The sequence below is a fragment of the Macaca thibetana genome, chromosome 3 (assembly GCF_024542745.1).
Source record: "Macaca thibetana thibetana isolate TM-01 chromosome 3, ASM2454274v1, whole genome shotgun sequence".
Lineage (NCBI taxonomy): Eukaryota > Metazoa > Chordata > Mammalia > Primates > Cercopithecidae > Macaca > Macaca thibetana.
Window position 1 is genome coordinate 66,825,376 of NC_065580.1, and position 18,235 is coordinate 66,843,610.

General features: G+C 36.9%; 1 protein-coding gene across 5 annotated transcripts in view; it reads right to left on the reverse strand.

Annotated features, from left to right (window-relative positions):
* The window catches only part of ABCB4 (ATP binding cassette subfamily B member 4), a 71,785-nt gene that overhangs the window by 30,643 nt on the left and 22,907 nt on the right, over positions 1-18,235 (reverse strand). For all 5 annotated transcript variants that reach the window (XM_050785263.1, XM_050785262.1, XM_050785264.1 and 2 more), the window contains 6 exons: positions 16,766-16,879; positions 15,540-15,650; positions 15,196-15,321; positions 12,084-12,287; positions 11,552-11,722; positions 2,919-3,080 (listed from right to left, as the gene is read on the reverse strand). In XM_050785263.1, the coding sequence (XP_050641220.1) occupies positions 2,919-3,080; positions 11,552-11,722; positions 12,084-12,287; positions 15,196-15,321; positions 15,540-15,650; positions 16,766-16,879 (888 nt within the window). The remainder of the gene's footprint in view (positions 1-2,918; positions 3,081-11,551; positions 11,723-12,083; positions 12,288-15,195; positions 15,322-15,539; positions 15,651-16,765; positions 16,880-18,235) is intronic.

Sequence of the window (18,235 nt, forward strand, 5' to 3'; positions counted from 1 at the left end):
ACACAACAGAAAAATGTCCTAATACAGGAACAAATACTTTCACAGAGGAAGAAAAATATAAATGGCCAATAAAAATGTGAAAATAAGCTCAATCTTATAAATAGTTAAATCTGAAGATACTGTTTAACTCTTTAAACTGGCAAAGATGAAAAATAAATATGAAATGGCTATCAGCGGCTATTTGTAGGGATTTGGCTTATGATGACTTTCAAGTTTCTAAAATGTACATGTTTGGATTTTTAAAAAATGCTTGATTTTTTAAAAGAATGCATTACTTTATAATCAGAAAAAAATTAAGATACACTTAAGAGAAACAACTAAGAGCCAACAGTCTACCTAATGGAAAAGCAGTGACACTTCTTAGAAACAACACCAAAACAAGGTTGAATGAAAACCAGGTTGGTCTTTGAGACTTGAGAAAAGAGTACTGCATTAGTTTGAGCATCTGCTGACTCTCAGGCTCACAGTGGGTCTTTCCCTCATCTCTCCAGCCTTACCAAGTAAGTGGGAGGGCAAAACTCAAATCAGAAATGTGAAATTTGGGAGTACCAGGTGGAACCATTCAAAGGGGCTGAGAATCACAGAATGCCAGAGCTGGTAGAAATATCAGAGGTCATCTTACTTCAAGCTCATGCTCATTTAGCAAGTGAGGATACCAAAACCCAATTTGGTTAAATGACTTGCTCAAAGCTGTTGCCTAGTTGGTGACAGATTTCTATCATGCCAGACCATTCATTGTTCAGTCTTCAAATGTACAACTTTTCCTAAGAAAGTAAGCTTGGGAATATGATATACAAAGGTGAGAGCTGTCTGTATCTCTTTAGCAGTCTCCCAATCCAAGTCCTGATGGAAGCAGAGATCATTCTTACAGAGCTTATGGCAATAGGACAGCCAAGTGGTTATCTCACTTGAGGATTCAACATGTCATTATGGGCAAAATCACAGACCCTTGGTAACCATTCATGAAATGAAAACTAAAATGGATTTAAAGTAACATTTTATGCATTCCTAACTAGTGAAATGACAAAGATCCTTTATGGCGGCTAGACCATATGGTAGCATTCGGCAAAGACACCGTGATTGATTCCCTCCTACTGGAGAACACTCTCTGGCAAATGCAAGCCTGAGTTATAAAACTTTTCGTCATTACATTTGGTATTTTCATTTGGGGGAATTTGCAAGTTTTAGTAACCACCATTTATCACCATCTAATTTTTTTTAAAAAAAGAAAAACAGCTTTTTTGAAATATAATTAGCATATCACAAAATCTACCCTTTTAAACATTTCAGTGGGTTTTTTTTTTTTTTGGTACACAAATATTCAGATGTTTATTTTTATAAACTTATAGCAACCTCTCATGGTAGGTTTGGTATTCCAAATGTAGAAACAAAGGCTCAGAAGAGTTAAGTTACTTGTCAGAAAACAAGGCAAAATTTTGACAACTTTTTTTGATCTACTTGTGCTCACAATGGCAAAATTAAGAATAGAGAAATACTGGAAACAGACCAAATATCTAACTTTAGAAAAATGACTAATTTCACACATTAATAAAATGAACTTCTGAGCACCCATTAAAATAATAGTATGTGGATGACATATATCTGAAATGTTAAGACAAAAGAACAAAATTATGTGTGTACATACTAATCACAGTTGTATCAAAGCAAATGTATATACTTTCACAAACAGAATCTGTTCATAGAATAAAATATTTTTAGGTTATTTATTCTGCAATGTTGCTCAAGTGACTGAGTATAATAACATGTCTTAATAAGAAGAAAAACCAGTAGTTATCAATATAACCTGTTTTAGGAACTAGAGTGAATGAATGCTCCTTCCTTCCTTCCTTCCTTCCTCCCTCCCTCCCTCCCTCTCTCTCCTTTCTTTTCTTTTCTTTTCCTTCCTTCCTTTCTCTCTTTCCTTCCTTCCTTCCTTCCTTCCTGCCTTCCTCCCTCCCTCCCTCCCTCCTTGCTTGCTCTCTCTCTTCCTTCCTTCCTTCCTTTCTTCCTTCCTTCCTTCTCTCTCTCTATCTCTCTTTCTCTCTCTCTCTTCCCTGAGATGGAGTCTCACTCTGTCACCCAGGCTGGAGTACAGTGGTGTGGTCTCAGCTCATTGCAATCTCCACCTCCTGAATTCAAGTGATTCTCCTGCCTCAGCCTCCCAAGCACCTGGGACTACAGGCTTACGCCACCATGCCCAGCTAATTTTTGTATTTTTAGTAGAGACGGGGTTTCACAATGTTGGCCAGGTTCGTCTCGAACTCCTGACCTCAGGTGATCTGCCCACCTCGGCCTCCCAAAGTGCTGGGATTACAGGCATGAGCCACTGCACCCAGCCTGCTCTTTCCTTTTAAAAGACAAACTATTCACTTCCTAGAGCCATGAATCTTGATGATGGTCTTATTAGGATCATCTGGGAAACAATTTTACATCACACGAGACCTCCCTCAACCACTAGAGATCCTGGCTCGTTAAAAGGAACCCTACAGCAGTGCTCTGGAAAAGGCTGTCACTTGTCAATGACTTCCCTAAAATGTCTCTGGTAAAGTCTCTAGCATTCCATATAATTCAGAGCCAGGACTCCTCAGACAAGTGTGAAACACTTCTCTCATCCTCTGACTCCCAAAACTCTGATCATTCCATTTTGGTAGAAAGGACCTTTTAGTTTGACCATATTCCCCAGGTAATTAAGAATCTCTGTCCTAAGGAATATATCCATGATGTTTTTGGCCCTTTCCCCTATTTTCTCACCTGCCACCTCTTTACAGATTCTGATTTAAAGTCTCAGATACACACTTTTAGGCATCTCATCGAAGTTTCTTCTTGCTCAGTATAGCAATCATTGGATCATATTTTATTATTTAAAGAACACTATATTGAGGAGCAAATAGCAGAAAAAATTCCTGAAAAGCAAGTACCTGCATGTTGACAAGTTTGAAGTACACCCCTTCCTTCTTCATCAGTTCGCTGTGGCTTCCTTGCTCCACAATTACTCCATCCTCAAACCCAGCAATGACATCTGCATTTCGGACCGTAGACAGTCGGTGTGCTATCACAATGGTGGTCCGGCCTTCTCTGGCCTAAAAGAACAAAAATGTGATGCATCAGGGTTACAGTATTGGCACACTGTCAATTAACATGCACAGTTAAGCACTTGGACGAATGCTGTTTGTAGATGATTAGAGAGTAGTTTATACTCCAGATCTTTGTGTGATTATGGCAAAGGCATCACTCTTGACGCAAAATTAAAGTCAGACTTGAGTTTGGGACCAGACAAGTGGCTAACCCCTTCAGTAGCAGGATGGATGATTTCTCCAGAAACCCATGGTAGTGTCAGTGTTTACTTAAGAAAAACAGGGGTTTGATCCTTCTTCAGTGTTTTCACACTTGTCTGAGAATCCCTAGCTCTAAGTTATATGGAATGCTAGAGACATTACCAGAAATATTTTAGGGAAGTTGTTGCCAAGTGACAGCCTTTTCCAGAGCACTGCTGTAGGGTCCCTTTTTAGGAACCTGATCGTAACTGATTCTGATGAACTGAAAACAGGCAGTTTAGGTGAAAATGTACCTTGGGATCAGGACTGTTAAAATTATGGTTCAAAACCATCCAAAGCATAATCTTTGGAGTAAGGCAAGTAACTTTGCTCTTTAACAAGTGCGCTAGGTGATTTTTATGCATGCTAAAATCTACAAATCACCTGTCTAACTAGTTTAGTGGCCTCATATGTTTGCTTGGTGGATTTATAAATGGGCATTTAAATCCTAGATAATGCCAATAAAAGTATTGATATTATGTCATTAGTAATAGCTACTCTTTCTGACACTCATTAGCCCTTTTACCCAATAGCTTAAGATCAGTCCTACTCTGAGACAATCAAACCACATCATTAGGATGGTTATTAGAGAATAGCCTAATTCACCTAAATGGTTAACATATAAATTAAAAATGAGAGGCTAGATTCATAATAGGCAAAAAGTGGAAACAATCCAAATATTCATCAATTGGCAAACAAAAAAATGTGGTATATCCATACAATGGAATATTGTTAGGCCATAAAATAGAATGCATTTTGATTCACATCACAACATAGATGAACTTTGAAAACATTGTGCTAAGTGAAAGAAGCCAGTCACAAAAGATGACACATGGTATGATTTTATTTATGTGAGATATCTAAGAATAGGCAAATTCATAGAGACAGAAGGTAGATTCATGGTTGCCAAGGGCTAGAGTGAGGGTGGAATGCAGGGTGACTGGTTTCTTAATGAAGTGGTGAAAATGTTCTGAAATTCGATAGTGGTGATGGTTGCACAACTTGTGAATATTCTAAAAACCCTGAAATTGTATATTCTTAAGGGGTGAGTTTTATGGCATGTGATTTGTATATCAATTTTTTTAAGATAGCCATGAAAATTCTGAAAAAGAAGTCAATGAGAGGAATAATGAGAAGGAAATATCTCGAACAGATATTAGTACATAAAAAGCTACAGCAATTAAAATAGTAAAATCTAGGGAAAACCAGCATGTGAATGGGTAATTTGATCAACAGAACCAAATGGAGAGTCCAGAAATAGACATAAACCATTTAAGAATTTAATTATAATAAATACGGTACTACCTATTGGTGGAGAAAAGGTGAATTATACAATAAATGGTATTGGGACAATTGTGTAGCCACTTAATAAAGTAATGTGCTATTTCTATTTTAGTCCTTACATTAAAATAAATCCAGATGAATCAATTGTTTTTAAGTAAATATAAAAGAGAAAAATCACTGAAAAGAGAGAGAGGCTAGAACACAGCTCTCTTGGACAACATTTAAGACTATTCTTTCATTTTTAGTATATAAGCCCCAAAGAAGCACTCACAAATATTTACTTATATGGAAGCTGGGTTTAGTCCATATATAATAAAGCATATAAGAAATAATTTGATTACTGTAATTATATTCACAATGCTAATAGTGATGAATAAATTGCTAACAATGACTATATTATCATGATGATGATAATAGGTTGATGATATGTCAACATATATACACAAAGGAATTGGAATCAGATGCATGAGTGAATGATTGCTATGTGAAAGAAATAAAGTATGTGTTCATCAATTTAAAAGTAAGCAACTGTCACCTTTGACCAAGAGAAGTTGGCCAAAGTAGAGCTTTGACACACACAAAAGAGTTTTTTTTTCCAGAGCTCCCAGACATCCTGATGATGACAGGACATTGGCAAATAAATATCCTAGATTTAGGTACACCAACTATTATGAAATTTAGACCTTGGACTAATTTGGGATGTGCAGGGATGAAAGGCGGGCCTAAACAAAGGGAGGACTAATCTACTAGCCTTTCTGGAACTTTGGTAAAACAGCATCAAAATGAAACCTTTTGGAATCTTTTTATAAAAATCACCACGGCATCACCAATTTGGTTCTTTTTTTATTTTTATTTTTTTTGAGATGGATTCTTGCTCTGTTGCCAGGCTGGAATGCAGTTGTGTGATCTTGGTTCACTGCAACCTCCGCCTCCTGGGTTCAAGCGATTATCCTGCCTCAGCCTCCCGAGCAGCTGGGACTACAGGTGTCCGCCACCACGCTCAGCTAATTTTTTTTTTTTTTTTTTTTTTTTTTTGTATTTTAGTAGAGACGGGGTTTCACCTTGTTGGCCAGGATGGTCTCAATCTCCTGACCTCATGATCTGCCCGCCTCAGCCTCCCAAAGTGGTGGGATTACAGGGGTGAGCCACTGCGCCCAGCCACCATTTTGTTTCTTTTCCTGTTCTTGTATGATAACGCCATGATCAGGAGTGTGCGTGTAGGTATGAAACTGTATTGACTTTCTTTAAAAGAGTCAAAATACCAAATCTGCTGTTATATCTTTCTTCAAGATCTTATATTTAATAGCATTTTAATTATTTTGACAAATAGTTGCTATCTGTAGAGTCAAAAGCTAATATGGTCATCACTATTAAAATTTATTTTAGGGCCAGGCGCTGTGGCTCATGCCTGTAATCCCAGCACTTTGGGAGGCCGAGGCGGGCGGATCGGGTCAGGAGATTGAGACCATCCTGGCCAACATGGGAAAACCCCATCTCTACTAAAAATACAGAAATTAGCTGGGTGTGGTGGCATGTGCCTGTAGTCCCAGATACCCAGGAGGCTGAGGCAGGAGAATTGCCTGAACCTGGGAAGCGGAGGTTGCAGTGAGCCAAGATCACACCACTGCACTCCAGCCTGGAGACAGAGCGAGACTCTGTCTCAAAAAAGAAATATTATTTTAATGTAGACATATTTTCTCAATGAGCTGGACCATCATATTCAATTTAGTAAATATTTAGCCTCTACTATCTGCAAGGCACTGGGCTGCTGTAGAGATTCAAATATGAATCTTTTTATTAATTCTACCTCCTGGGGGTGGCATAAAAATAAGTAGCTAACTACAGTAAGCTGGTGCCACACAAGGAAGAACTGATCAATGTATAAGGATCCACAAAAGAAAAATATTATTCTTCCAGGATGGGTAATTGGGTAGAAATAACAGTAGATATAATAGTGATATATCCTTATGGTCCTCAGAAGCAAGACTACAATTTATGAAATTCAACTTTTCATCATTAAAAAGAAAGTTGGCTTGTAAATTAGAGTGACTGGCTAACTGACTGATTGGTATCATCTTTGGGGATATAGTCATAAAGGGTTTATCTTTAAAGGTATGGTTTATTGTCTGTAAAAATATTAGCATAGTTACCTTGCAGTGTGGAGCCAATTAGTGTAGATTATAAACTATGTTCATAGCAACTATGACAGATTAATATGGCCACAAACACTTTGTGGCTTCTGCTGTACAGAGGTGGAGTCAATTTCTCTGCCTCCTCAAATCTGGGCAGGCCCTGTAACTTGTTTTGACAAAGAAAATGTAAAGAAATTGATTTCTACAATTTCTGGAGCCCAGGCCTCAAGCGATCTCACACAGCTCGTCTGTTTGCCATCTTCAGATGTTACCCTGGAACCGCAGTGAAAGGAAGTTTCTCTAGCCTCCTAGAGGATAACTGACTTCGGAGAGGAAAAGCAACCTGCCTTAGGCAACAGCTATCCCCAACTGCCAGGCACGTGAGTGAAGCCACCTTGAACATTCCAGCCCAGGTGACCCTGAGCTGACGTAAGACTAGGCAAAACCAACAGAAAAACCACTTTACCAACCCACAAATTTGTGGGCAATACAAGTTTGTATTTTAAGCCACTAAATTCTTGGCTTAAAACAACTGGTACGGAAATTAGTAATTACACTGGGATGCTGCTGTAACAAAAACCTAAAGCATGTGACGTTGGCTTTGGGATTGAGTGGTAGGTGGTGGTTGAAAGGAAGGTGATAATATTGTTAGTGGAGACTGAAAGGAGAGTAAAGAGGATAGAAAAGGAGTACCTTCGTTATGTAACCTTGGAAAACTTGACAAAAATATTTCCTGCAGTGACTAGGAAGAAAAACATTTTATTTAATGAATCTGTACATCTGGCTGAGGAGATTCCAGACATCTCTAGGAGAGACAAGTGGATTCCCCTAGCTGTGTATAATGAGATTTGGGAAGAGAATGATCAGCTAAAGAATGAGCTACTTGGTTACAAGGAGAATTTAAAGACAATATAGCAGACCCCAGTACTCAGTTGGAAAGTGAAGTTGTTAGTCATCCAGTGAAATTAGGGCAAAAATCAGTGTGTGGGTGTAAGATTTTTAGCAAAAGTCTCTGAAAGATTTTAGGCAGAGCCTAGTAGACACTTTCAGCTACAAACACACACACACACACACACACACACACACACAAAAGCCTCAAAAACTCTTTAAGAGTTTTCTGATGGCAGATTCACTTGCAGCCCAAAGAAGAGAGGGGCCTGATAAAATGTGGCACATATACACCATGGAATACTATCCAGCCATAAAAAAGGATGAGTTTGTGTCCTTTGTAGGGACATGGATGCAGCTGGAAACCATCATTCTCAGCAAACTATCACAAGAACAGAAAACCAAACACCGCATGTTCTCACTCATAGGTGGGAACTGAACAATGAGATCACTTGGACTCGGGAAGGGGAACATCACACACCGGGGCCTATCATGGGGAGGGGGGAGGGGGGAGGGATTGCAGTGGGAGTTATACCTGATGTAAATGACGAGTTGATGGGTGCTGACGAGTTGATGTGTGCAGCACAGCAACATGGCACAAGTATACATATGTAACAAACCTGCACGTTATGCACATGTACCCTAGAACTTAAAGTATAATAATAATAAAAAATAAAAATAAAAAATAAAAATAAAAAAAGAAGAGAGGGGCCTGTCTCAAAATAAAATATATAGGCATAACTTCTGGGGCTTGAGTAAATGACAGCTAAATTCTAAGTAAACTCACAAAGTCTTTAAAAGAGTCCTTCAGCTTAGTCTAAAAGAGACTGAAAAAAGTACAAAAGGAAAAGGGCCCTAAATTTCTATGGGCAGAAACATGCTAAGAAAGCCACTCAGCTGCAGACACAGACCATTTCTTATAAAAAAGGAAAGCCCTCTCAGAGGGAAGGTAAAAGACCCTGGAACTAAAGAGAACAATAGACTAGGGAACCCACTCCCGGGGAACAGAATTGGGCCTTAATCAAGAAACATTCCATTTCCCTGGAGTAGTGGGATAATTGGCTGCATGTCAGAATCGCTGTGGCCAAGGACTGCTATGAGCTTCCTGTTTGAATGAGTATCTGCTATGATTATCCTGTCCCTGCACCGCAACTCTATGTTGAGAGTATGTGTTGATGATAACTTGTCTTTTTCATAGGTCTCTGGGTCAAGATGAGCTGAAAATGAAGACCCTCATCTGTATTAGACCACATGCACATCTTCAGACACTGGTCTTTGAGCCAGATGCTATCACTGTATCAAAATTTTGACAGTCTGAGGAAGAGGTGATCTTCTTTTGCATATGGAAGAAATGTAAATAATTGTGACAGAGGGCATGCTTTAGAAGATTGAATATGGTCACAGATTTTTTACTGCTCACCCATTAAGAGGCACAGTCTGTTATCTCTCCTCAAATCTGGGCTAGCCTGTGACTTGCTGTGACCAACAAGATGAGTTCTGGAGTCTAGTCCTCTGGACACTTCACGCATTGGTCTTTGCTCTCTGGGTACACTGCCCTGAAACTTTCATGTAAGGAAGCCAGGTTAGCCTATTGTATGAGTGTGAGAAGTCACATGGAGAACTGAGATGGCCAGCCAACAGCCAGCATGTGAGTGAGGCCACCATGGACCATTTTAATGAAGCCAGCCCTCCAGGTAAATGCAGCCATGTGCTCAGATGGGAAGAACAGGGGATCTACTCAGCCAATACATGGAAGTGTTTTAAGCCTGGATTCACGATGGTTTGTTATGTAGCAATAGGTAACCAATTTAACAACCAAAATAATAATAATAATAATCTTTGTAATGGTAATCACCATAATAATAGCAGCAGCCAACAATATCAAGTGTTTCCTATGTGCTAGGCATGTGCTAATAAATTTACATGTAGTATCTTGGTTATTCTTTAAATAATCCTATGATACTATTTCTGTCCCCTCTTCCCCCATTACTTTAGACATGTCTCAGGCTTAGAGAGGTTAGTTAATGTGCCCAAGGACACAGCTAGAAAAGAACAGAGCCAGGACTCCAACCCCAGCCTAGCATCAAAGCCTGCGCCCTTAACCATTACCCTAAGCTGCTAATAGCTTTTCTTGGAGACTTTATAAAGTTATGAGTGGTTCATCAGCTATTTTTAAAGTAAATATATAAAAGGTTATCAACTAAGGAGTGTGCTATGATCCTATGGAACACAAAGAAACTGCTAAAATTGAATGAAGTGACTTGTCCAAATACATACTGAAACTTGTGAGATCACAGTTTTTCTGGCAGAGGTCATATTATGAAAAGCAATACATACTGGTCATCTCCAATAATTCTATTATTTTAGCACAGCAAGAACTAATATTGTATATTGAATATCTGTATCCTGGAAATGATTGGAACCTAGACTCCAGGGCTGAATAGGACTCTTCCTTGTTTTTGATTTTTTGGTAAATATATCTCTCATTCTACCCTACTCTACTCTAAAAAGTCTATGTCAATACATGAATGTCTAATTATATTTTTAAGTTAGAATTAATAGTTTAACTTATGCATGTATTACTTTATAATGTCCTGCTTTAAGTAACTTCAGAATAACCAGCCATATACCAGTCTCATATGCATTGTATTTTGACTCCTTCATATCGTGATTTAATATACACAAAAGCAATATAATTCAGTGCAAGAATTTGTAAGGAATAATTATTATTGTCTTATTAATCATTATTAAATTATATAAAGTAAGTCAATATATTGGTTGGGTGCAGTGGCTCATGTCTATAATCCTAGCACTTTGGGAGGTTGAGGCAGGATGATCACTTGAACTCAGGAGTTTGGGACCAGCCTGGGCAACATGGCAAAAACCCATCTCTACCAAAAATACGAAAATTAGCTAGGTGTGGTGGCGCACACCTGTAGTACCAGCTACTCAGAAGGCTGAGGTGGAAGGATGGCTTGAGCCCAGGAGGTGGAGGTTGCAGGGAGCTGTGATCATACCACTGCACTCCAGCCTGGGTGACAGAGCAAGACCCTGTCTTAAAATACAACGAAAAGAGTCAAGATATTAAGCTGATAAACCATGAAGCATTAACTAACTACAGTTTACAGCATACAAGGGAGTTCTGTTAACTTAGGATTCACATATAAATTTTCCTGAGGAAATAAGGTTCATGCAGCTTGTCTCTTAAATTGTAAGAGGTGGTTCCAATAGAATTCCTTAAGGAACTTACACATGTTATTACTAAACTGTCTTAAATCAAATATATTTATGATATTTATGTGTTTGAAACTAATTTCTATGGTGTCATCTGACTCTGGTATTTACATTGTGTTGTTAATACAGATGACATCAGCATTACCCCAAAAGTGTACTAAGATAAGGTCCTTTCTGTGATACTTCAACTTAGTAAAGATGCTAATGAGAGACTTAGAAATATCTGAGCTAGACAGATGAACTCAGCACCCTTAAAATGAATTGCTTATTTATATGCTTAGAGAAGTACAGAGTTGAACTTTATTTCCAGAAAAGTACCTGGTCACCTACATGAATAGATAAAGATTATGTGCCTACAAAATAGGGTGAATATTTTGAATTAGTTTGCAGCTGGACCAGTGTCTGGGTAACCAGATTTAAATATATATATATATATATATATTTTGTGCAACCTGGGCTCACTGCACCATGGTCAGACCTGAATCTGGGCTCACTGCACCATGGTCAGAACAAGTCAGTATCATTCACCTCTCTCTGAAGACAATGTAACCTGACAGAAAGGAGAAATCAATACAGCTCCACAAGGTAGCTTCATTTGCCCTTATGTTACTGTTTCTCAATCCAGGCTCTGGAAGCATTGGCAAGAATTTTTAATAGGTTTCAATGTGGTGGTCCTTCAGCTGTTTAGGGTCTACTGACCTTATCCAGAGCTGCCTGTACCTCAGCTTCGCTTTCCGTGTCCAACGCTGACGTGGCCTCGTCCAGCAGGAGGATCTTGGGGTTGCGAACCAGGGCACGTGCAATGGCGATCCTCTGTTTCTGCCCACCACTCAGCTGGGCCCCTCTCTCTCCAACCAGGGTGTCAAATTTCTACCACAGAAAACATGGATCAGCTCTTGAAGTAACTTAAATTTAAAAAGGCTAGGAATTCTATAGAACTACATAAAAACAACATGGAGCTTTGTCTTAACTATTTTAATGTATCATAAAGTATGATAAGATAAATGAATTCTGAATTATAAAAAACTGACATATTCTGTATAAAATTTTATATTACTCATCTACCAGGCTATAATCCTTTAACCCCTAACTGAGTCATTCAGGGGACTTACCTAGCAAAGTTGGACAATCATGCATCTCAAACATTATTAGCTAAACCTTTGAAGAACAAACTCAGTCCTGTGAGGTGAAATTCTAATTTCAAGGACAACTACATTATCAGAGGTTTTACCTGTGGTAATTTCATGATAAATTCATAGGCATTGGCCTCTTTGACAGCTTTCTTTATCTCATCCATGGTTACATTTCCACGGCCGTAACGAATATTTTCAGCAATTGTGGTGGAAAACAGCACTGGCTCCTGACTCACCACACCAATGATTTCCCTCAGATAGCTCACATTAAAGTTCCTAATATCCTGCCCATCAATGTTAATCTGAAAGAAAGAAATATTTCATATTAGGTATTTAACCATCTAATAGCTGAAGTATCAGGACCATTTATGAAAAACATCCTACCTAATATTTAACTTAGTTCAGTGTTTAGAAATAATAATTAGAAATAAACACCAATATGCAAGAACAAAAATAAAAATCTTCTGCTCTCTCCTGATATTTATTTTCATATATACAGTTTTTTTCATGGAAGGATTATTTGTCATAAACTATTTTGGGTTTTTGTTTTTTGCATACCATTATTTTTATGTTCCAATATTAAATTTAAATAAAAATGCATACTTACCTTCCTGGTCTACATATAATTTTGATGGCATTATGATATTTTGCTATTTATTTTTTATTTTTTGAGATGGAGTCTTGCTCTGTTGCACAGGCTGGAGTGCAGTGGCGCCATCTCTGCTCACTGCAAGCTCCACCTCCTGGGTTCACGCCATTCTACTGCCTCAGCCTCCCGAGTAGCTGGGACTACAGGCACCAACCACCATGCCCAGCTAATTTTTTGCATTTTTAGTAGAGACGGGGTTTCACCGTATTAGCCAGGATGATCTTGATCTCCTGACCTGGTGATCTGCCCGCCTTGGCCTCCCAAAGTGCTGGGATTACAGGCGTGAGCCACTGCGCACAGCTGATGTTTTGCTATTTTTTACATACTATAATTTACTTTATTTCCAATCCTTTCAATATTTGGCTTCCTTCAATATTTATTGCAAGAGTAGAAAATTACTAAGTTGAAGATTATGATTTATTTTTTCTCCCTTGACAATTGCTTACATGTACCATGACTGCATTTGCTGACATTTGTTGCTTGTTGATAAAAGGCTAAATAATTCTCTTAAAACATTTTAATAATTTACAATGTCAACAGGAATATATAAATATATCTGTTTCATTGTAATTTACTAGCACTGGGTTTTATCATTTTAATCTGTTTTCTTCCAATTAATAGGTATGAGGTGATAGCTTATATCTGTTTTCATTTGTATATATTTATAAGTAAAGTTGACCATTTCTTGAAACTTTTTACAAATCCGTTTATATTCCAGACAGTCACATGTTCATAATGAGCAAGGTTGCCTTCATATATTCATATTAACTTCTGCAATAATAAATATAATACTTTTTCCATATATAATAAATCTTTTGCTCCAATTTATTACTTTATTTTTTTCCTTTTTAATTTTAGAGACAGAGTCTCATTGTGTCACCCAGGCTTTGGAGGAGCATAGTAGTGCAACCATTGGTGCAACAATAGCTCACTGCAGCCTTGAACTCCTGGACTCAAGTGATCCTCCTGCCTCAGCCTCCCAAGTAGGACTATGGGTGCACACCACCAGGCTTGGCTATTTAAAAAAATATTTTGTAGAGACAGATTCTCATTAGTTGCCCAGGATGATCTCAAATTCCTGGCCTCCAGAGAACCTCCCACCTCAACCTCCCAAAGTGCTGAGATCACAAGCATTAGCCACCATGTCAGGCCTTTATTGCTTTCTTTTATCATAGTTTTATCAGTTTTTATTGGAAAGAGGCTTCAGGAACAACTGAATTAATCAATTATACCACTGGGCACTTTTTCCATTATTTCAGTGGTAAGAAAATTATTAAATCATGATGTTCACAGTGAATATCTCTGAGTTACAGAATTTCTGAAGATCTTTTTTTCTGTTAACATATGTTTTCTTTAAAAATGTGAATTGTTTCAATAATAATTTAAATCCTCAGTGGTTGGTATTTTACTAGGTTCTTTTTAAAAAATAAAATATTTACACTTGAACCAACCCAGAGTTTACTTTAGTAAATGAGAATGGGCCTATGTTCCCCCATAGTAATATCAGATTTTTCTAATAACATTAATTTTCTTTAATTAAATAAATAGTTCCACATATTATAGAAAATCATATATTAATTCTGGAGATCTCTGTTCTTCCCAATGCCTTTTTATGATTTTTGGTTTTGGCATGTCATTATTTTTACTTTTTACCTTATAATCTTCTGTTTTCAGAATTATTGAATTATAATCCATTTTAATATCAGATAAACTCAATGCTCTAAAGTTGGGACAAATGAGGAAATTCTGAATATAGTTTGTGGACTTGTATTGCATTAATGTTAAATTTACTGATTTTTATCATTGTTTTGTGGTTATCTAAGAGAATGTCCTTTTTAGAAAATATATTCTGAAGTATAAGGGTATACATAATACACATACACACACATACACACACACACACACACACGGAGAAAGAGAAGATGATAAAGCAAGTGGGTCAAAATATAAACAATCTAAATCTGGGTGAAGGATCTGTGAGTTCTCTAGTTAAAATTTTCTGTAAATTCAAATTTATAACAAAACTTTTAAACAGCAAAAAACATACCCTAGGCTATTACTGTCCCTGTGTTTCCAGAAATTTCTCAAGAGACTAGTTTCTTAAGAGATCATTCCACTTTCCCCCTTTGATATTCCAAAGTTTAAGAAAACTCAACTGTCTTGGATGAATTTAATTGCTGTCCTAAAATATGTGGTGACCCTAATTGTCATCAATTGTTGCCAACAATTGCTATATGGAATATGTTTGACCAAACCCAATAACTCGTTGAAAGTAATCCTCTCAGTGTTTTGTAGACTGCTTTGCAGTAATTTAATGTGTTATGAAAGCTTAGTCAGAACAGAGTAGAGCTTTGTCCAGCTTCCACAGCTTTTATGACTTTCATTTAATACATTTGTGAAACCAGCCCAACGGTGTGAAGGCATTATCCATAGGCATTGCCATTTTGTAGGCTCTTTACCAAAACTGGATTCACATGCAAATTTGTTACTGAAAAACCAATCTCAAAGGGCCAATTTGTATCCAGCTTCCCACTCTGGAAAGCTTGGTTCTTCCCACTTACCGTGCCCTCGTCAGGGTCATAGAGCCTCTGTATCAGCTGGACCGTTGTACTCTTCCCACAGCCACTGCTTCCAACCAGGGCCACCGTCTGCCCACTCTGCACCTTCAGGTTGAGGCCCTTCAAGATCTGTAAGGGAAATGAGAAAAAAGAACACACTTCACAACAAAGCCCTAAAATGGGAATAGTTCAATTCAGTTTGAAAGTTGAAAAAAAAAAATCAAATAAGGGAATATAACCCCCAAAGGAAAAGGCACATAAGTATCAAAATAATAGAGACTTTATTCTTTAAAATGATTCAACAATCAACCTCAGTTAGGAATTCCTATAAATATTACTTGCAGTACCTTGACGTTAGCTCGAGAAGGGTAAGAAAAGTGAACATCATTGAACTCCAAATTCCCTTTGATGCTGTCTGGTTTGTGTCCTCTCTCTGAAAAACTGTCAATTTTAGGATTCTAAATAAAACAAAATTTAATGACTATTCCATCATAGTACAAACAAGTTGCATTTTTAAGGAATATGATTCAGCAAATTCCAAAAATAGGACCTGGAATGTCACAATCCCCTATACATCAGAAAAACCCAAGATGAAGATTGTGTGTATATCTATGTGTGCTCTTTAAAGAAATACTCCTTTTCAGAAAATAGTCTTTTCCTGAAGAGTACATAAGAGATATTCATCTCATTTCATATAATATTTCCCTTTAAGCTTTTGGCATATCCTCATAAATTTTCTAAATGGTCAGATATGCATATTTATACAAGTGCAATAACAAAAATATAATAATTGATATATATTATAGCCAAGTATTTCAGCATTTAGTGAAAATTAGCTCATTCCTAAATAATAAATGTAATAGATTGAACTGAGAAGATTGAATGATTGATTATAGCAGTTATGATTGATTATAGCAGTTATTTAGAAATAATGCCAACTTTTAATACAATCAGAAACTGAGAAATTTTCTCATGACTTGGATCAATGAAAAAGGAAATGTTGCTTAGATTAAATGATCAAATTTCAGTTATCTACTTTGCAATATTTGAATGCAGTGACATACTTTTTTATGTCAAACTTTTTCTTTTTCACTGTAGTCAGTTTTAACTTATTTAATGTAGCTTATTTAAAATCATACCAAACATGCGGTGATAATTTTTTGGAGAGGGCCAACCCACAGCAAAATATACTGTCAGTTTTGGCCCGACCAATAATTTATCTACCCCCCATCCTATATAGAAATTGTAAGATTCTCAGTCTGGCTACAACATGAAAGTGAAAATCAAGATTAAAAACTATGAAGAGAAACATCTTTGCTCTGCACTAGTGCAGATGTACTTCTCCAAAATGAGATCAGTATTATTATATTATCTAAAGATACATTTTAAAATATTAATAAGAGGTATTTTCTTTCATTTATTACTAACAGGTCATTCATTTCATATAATTAAATGTCACTTTAGTCAGTACAACTTATTCAATGTAATTGATTCAAAAATATGCAACCTAAAGCCAGATTTAATTATACAAGCTCAAAGACTTCTTTTGGCATTAAAATAATAAATGACTTACATTATCAATAATATCAAAGATCACATATGCTGCTCCTCTTGCATTGGCAAAAGCATCAATACATGGGGCAGCCTGACCAACACTGAAAGCTCCAATTAGGATTGAAAAAAAAACCTGAGCAAAATAACATGAGGAAAAGCTTAAGTCACATTCTGGCATTCATTATTATCTAAAATGTGATTTATATGTAACATACTACATAAAGGACTAAGTTTAGGTTTATCCTTTAATTTTTTTCGCAGAAGAGCAACATTTGCAAGGCTAATATAGCATTTTATTGCCTGAATATTTCTATTTTCTCACACTACCTGTTGTTCTCCTGAATATATAGAGTTAAAAAGATTTTTCAAACCTTTTTCATTGACTCATTCACAAATGCCACCAGAGAGAAACATTTTCAATCAGTATTATTATTCCAACCTATATGATTTTCTCTAACTATGCATGGAATTACATAGATGGTTCAATATAAAACATGACAGATTTTGGCCCCATGTAATGCTCCTAAAAAGCACCATGTCACATATATTTTTAGAAGATTTTTAACTTAAAAGCAGTTTCCACATTATAAAATGTAAAATCACTCCAGTGTGCACTGGTTAGCAATTCCTTTACACAGTTATTCTGTACTATAGCATACAAAACTTAACACATTTACCTTCACAGTATTTTTTCACTAGGAAAATGAATTGATATAAAGAAGCTCAGAATATAGGTTCAGGAATCCAGATTATTAGCATAACTTAACTGAGAAAGACGTAAGTGAAGATAAATTATTTTTTTCTCTCAGGGCATGGTAAAACTTCTACATATAATTTGGCTTTTCTCAAAACACAATAACACTTCATGTACCCATAACTCAAATATCAGTTAAATATCTATCCCCCTTCTGCAATACAGATAAAGACCAATAAGAAAGAAAAATAATGTTGACCATAATAGATGTTATAAGGTTAATGCAATAGAGTCCCTGCCCCTTATGCAGAGGGCTTTGCTTGGGCTCCCTCTGGGGATAGCACTCTCAGCCCTACAGGATAGGTGTCATTGTCCACATACTACAAATGAGGAAATTAAGGCCAGAGAGGACCAACTCATCACCAAAGGTGAATGGTAGAGTCAGGATTCAACCTCCCTTCTTCATAAAACATCAATAGTAAACGAAGAAGTGAAGAAAGGGTGTCAAGCTTCCAAACCGACTGCCAGAGAGAAGATAGAAGTGACAAAAACTAGACTCAGCATTAATGAGGGCTCACCAAGTCAAACACCCACAACCCTTCAATGAAGTCTGAATATACCACTGCATAAAGCATTCTGAAAATATTCACTTTCATAATGACCCCAAGTCATCATCAAAGGGCCAAATTATGCTCAGTATCCTCACTTTAGTAAGACAGGGAAGTAAAGATTTTAAAAGATTTCTATTTAAATAGTTACATATTGTTCGAGTCTCCGATATAGAAAGATGGTCAC